The following is a 4,094-nucleotide window of genomic DNA, read 5'->3' on the forward strand; positions in this document are numbered from 1 at the left end:
CAAAGAGGACAATCGTAATGGTTAGCCTCAATCTCTAATAGTTGAATTTAAAAATTTTACCTCAACAAAAGTTACAAGTGAGTTTTAAAGAACTGTTAGATTTTTTTTTTTGGATGTTTAAGTTATTCACTTATATTTAACCTTATTATTGTTATTATTATTATTTTTTGGCATATATATGTTTATACAGCGAACTGTTTTATTAACAAATCTGAAGATCAAGCAAGGCAACATTAAAACCTTTTATTTTTAACTGTTTGATATTGGATCACAAAATTAATAATGAAATTACAATGAAAAAAAAAAGATTTTGAGAAATGATGTCACAGAAAAGGAATTTTTAAATACACGTGAAAAAAATATGAAAAATTTGAAAAAAGAAAAAAATAAATGAAAATTTTAAGACAGACTATGACTACGGAAAAAATGCCTGAATCTGAGAAACTTGAAATGTTTGCATATTCATAAGCAGAGCATTAGAATTCCCAGATTTTTGCTATCTTAAGTGTCTCCAACCAAAACTAGTGATAAATTTTCTCTCCTAAAATCTTTAGAAACCCAAGATTCAAAACTGGTGAACAATATAATTTTTACAGATGGCATTCGCTTAAATCAATTTGGATGCAACTGGATTGACATTTTCGAGTGGGCGTGACAAGAAGACGAATTTACCAATCCTCATATACTGAAAACAAAAGATAACAAAGGAAGGCTGAAAGTAATGATCAGTGCAAAATTTTTCTAGTCAAAGGAACAGAATCACATAAAAAATTAAAACGATCGATTTTTTTCAAAAGCAGATGCAATCGGATTTTGAAATGCGCAAAAAATCAGGACTAAGCCCGAAAATCGTAAGAACAAGCTCCAAATGCATAAACTTGATGATATTCTTCCAAAACTGCCAAATATACTAAAGGAACTGCAACATTAAATGCGAAATTGCAGTTTTGGCGCAAGTTTGTCCGATTTTGGTGCAAAAACGTCCATTTGGCGGTCTTTTGGAGCAGTTTGGGACAGGATCGGCGATTGGAGCAGTTTGGCGCCATTGGCGCAGCTGGTACATCCCTGCACATGAAATACACCGCCAGCTCAGTCATTCTAGCCGAGGACTGCAGTTTCGTGCTCATTAGCACTCATCAGAACGGAATAGGAAGTTAATGAGCTGGAGGTAAAAGAAGCCAAGAGTGCCAAACAAATGGTTTTCCACCTCTAGCTCAGTCACTTCCTATGCCGGGATGATGAATGCTAATAAGCACGAAACTGTAGTCCTCGGCTGGAATGACTGAGCTGGCGATGTATTTCATGTACTAGTTTTATATATTAATGTTACAAAGGATAAAGTAATTACCCTAAATATTCTTCTGTTAATAATTTTAAAACTTCTTTTAACATCTTTTCTCCGATTTATCTTTTTCCAGGATGGGAAGTAAGCCGGCCCGACACCGGTATCTTCTATGAAATACGGGACTGTCCTGATCAAACCGGAACATTTGGAAAGCCTAACATAAGCCCAGGATTATAATTAAGGTAAATAATCTTATTTTTCTATTCTAACCTCTTAACTCAACTACACACTGAGCAAAATTTATTATTTTTTTAAATTTAAAAAAAAAATGCTGTTCAGGAGAATGACAGCAAGAATGTTACATATCCATTATCAAAGTTACATATTCATTTTGAACTTCAAAGTTTTAGTAAGAACAACAGGCAAATCATATTAACAAAATACTCAAGGAATCCAACAAAATGGTGATAATAAAGTGTTGTAGTGCAAAAAATTAAAAATTCCTTTTTTTTTTGTCTATAATAATGGGAACTCATTCCTAGGAAAGGAGAATGACATGAAAACCTGAAGACAAACTTTAAAATGAAGTAAGTTGATTATTTAGATAGTTTAATGTATTTTAAGACTAATTTTACACCTTTAAGTATGTGTAATTTAGTACAACAAATGAAATCTGTGGAATTTAAACAGAAAATTTTTAAATAATTTGAGTATATTTGAGAAACAAATGGGGACACGCCAAAAGAGCAACCTTCTGGCTATTAAAAAATTTTTGCTGGAAAAAATAAATCAGTTATTGTTTAAATAAGAATGGAATAACATCAGAAAAGTTTTTTCTAACTATTAAAAAAAAGAAAGAAAATTTTAGGTCAAACAATCCTTGTGTTACGCTCCTGGGACATAATATTGTTGCGATTTTAGAGAATCACCCATATACATTTAAAAAAAACTAGCTGATGTTTGCATCGCATTACTTCCTTTTACGCCAATTTAATGATAATAGCGCCTTGGAGTAAGCAAGGAAACACTACATATTTTCACCTCTAGTTTCTTGCAAATCGAGGCAAAAAAAGTTTTACACAGATTTATTTCCCCATTATTGGCAATTTTCAATTGATTCAGTGGTTAACTCTTTAAATATCACCAACATTGGCCAAATTAAAACCAGACTTAATTAAAAAAAAAAACCGCCACATTTTTCGTCAAGTTGGCGACTAATCTTGGCGATAAATCGCCAAGTGTTTGACAAATTATGACACCACTTGAGTTGACATTGAAATTAACAATGATTTCCCCTCAAAAAGGTGTAAAAGACCCCCTTAAAAACATCTGAATGCAACCAAAAGGGAAGGTGCACAACTAGACCCCACTAGGAATCTACGTACGAAATTGCACCTTTCTAGGACATACGAGGCCTGTCTAAAAAGTATCCGACCTTTGATTTTCCCGCGCAAAATAGAGACGATAGCGAGGCGCCACTGTACACAGTAAAGGAAGAGACCTTCATGCGCATGTGTGAATTTTATCCCCGCCTTCCAGCGCGTCAGTCGCTGCCTGTCGGTCGCTGAGTGAGGTGCTACACAAAGTGTTCGTCGGATTACTAATTCTTTCAAGATGACTGAACGTGTTGAGCAAAGATACTGCATCAAATTTTGTCAAAAACTTGGTGATTCTCAATGCGAAACAATTTGTAAGATTCAGCAGGTGTTTGGAGAAGATGCGATGGGTGTAACCCAAATTAAGGAGTGGTTCAACCGATTCAAAAATGGCCGCACATCAGCGGAGAGTGACGAGCGTTCTGGCAGGCCCCAAACTGCTCGGAGTGCAGCTGTTGTTGAGAGGGTGCGAAATTTGGTAATGACAGATCGTCGTTTGACCGTGCGGGAGATTGCCCAAGAGGTTGGAGTGAGTAAAGATTTGGCACATGCAATTTTGCGTGATGATTTGAACATGCACAGAGTGGCTGCAAAATTCGTGCCCAAGTTGCTGTCACCGGAACAAAAAGACCTCCGCCTTGAAGTTGCACAGGACCTTCTGGACACCGCCAACGCTGATCCTGGGTTTCTGAACACCGTGATAACTGGAGATGAGTCATGGGTGTATGGGTACGACCCAGAAACAAAAAGACAGTCGTCGCAATGGAAGCATCCCGAGTCTCCAAGACCGAAGAAAGCGCGACAGGTGTGAAGCAAAATCAAGGTGCTGCTGACTGTCTTCTTTGATGTCCGTGGAATTGTGCATCACGAATACGCACCGCAAGGACAAACAGTGACAAAGGAGTACTATCAGGATGTTCTCCGGCGACTCCGTGACGCAGTTCGGCACAAAAGACCAGACATGTGGACGGCGAAAAACTGGCAACTGCATCACGACAACGCCCCCGCACATTCATCCCACTTGATCCAAAATTTCTTGGCCAAACATGGAATTTCAACCGTTCGCCAACCTCCCTACTCTCCAGACATGGCTCCTTGCGACTTCTGGTTGTTTCACAAATTGAAGACCCCACTGAAAGGATCCCGTTTTGAAAGTAGAGAAGAGATAATGCGGAACGCGACGATGGGGGAGATGAACACCATTCCAAAAGAAGACTTCCAGAGGTGTTTCCGGCAGTGGAAGGATCGGTGGGCTAAGTGTATGCAAGTACAAGGGGCCTACTTTGAAGGGGATTAGGGTCCCAACCCCGTCCAGTATTCAAAATATTTTTTATAGCCAAAGGTCGGATACTTTTTAGACAGGCCTCGTACTGTTTTTGAGTTATGCGAGATACATACACACATACGCACATACATACGGACGTCACGGGAAA

At 38.0% G+C, this 4,094-nt stretch overlaps 1 protein-coding gene across 1 annotated transcript; it reads left to right on the top strand.

Annotated features, from left to right (window-relative positions):
* The first annotated feature begins 2,899 nt into the window (after window positions 1-2,899).
* LOC129234029 (protein GVQW3-like) lies at window positions 2,900-3,472 on the top strand. The gene has a single exon (XM_054867934.1). The coding sequence runs from the start codon at window positions 2,900-2,902 to the stop codon at window positions 3,470-3,472; it is 573 nt and encodes a 190-aa protein (XP_054723909.1).
* The last annotated feature ends 622 nt before the right edge of the window (window positions 3,473-4,094 follow it).

The sequence above is a fragment of the Uloborus diversus genome, unplaced genomic scaffold, assembly GCF_026930045.1.
Source record: "Uloborus diversus isolate 005 unplaced genomic scaffold, Udiv.v.3.1 scaffold_931, whole genome shotgun sequence".
In the NCBI taxonomy this organism is placed as follows: Eukaryota; Metazoa; Arthropoda; class Arachnida; order Araneae; family Uloboridae; genus Uloborus; species Uloborus diversus.

Excerpts from the sequence above, each read along its gene's own strand:
- LOC129234029 (XM_054867934.1), top strand. The coding sequence starts at position 2,900 with ATGACTGAACGTGTTGAGCAAAGATACTGCATCAAATTTTGTCAAAAA.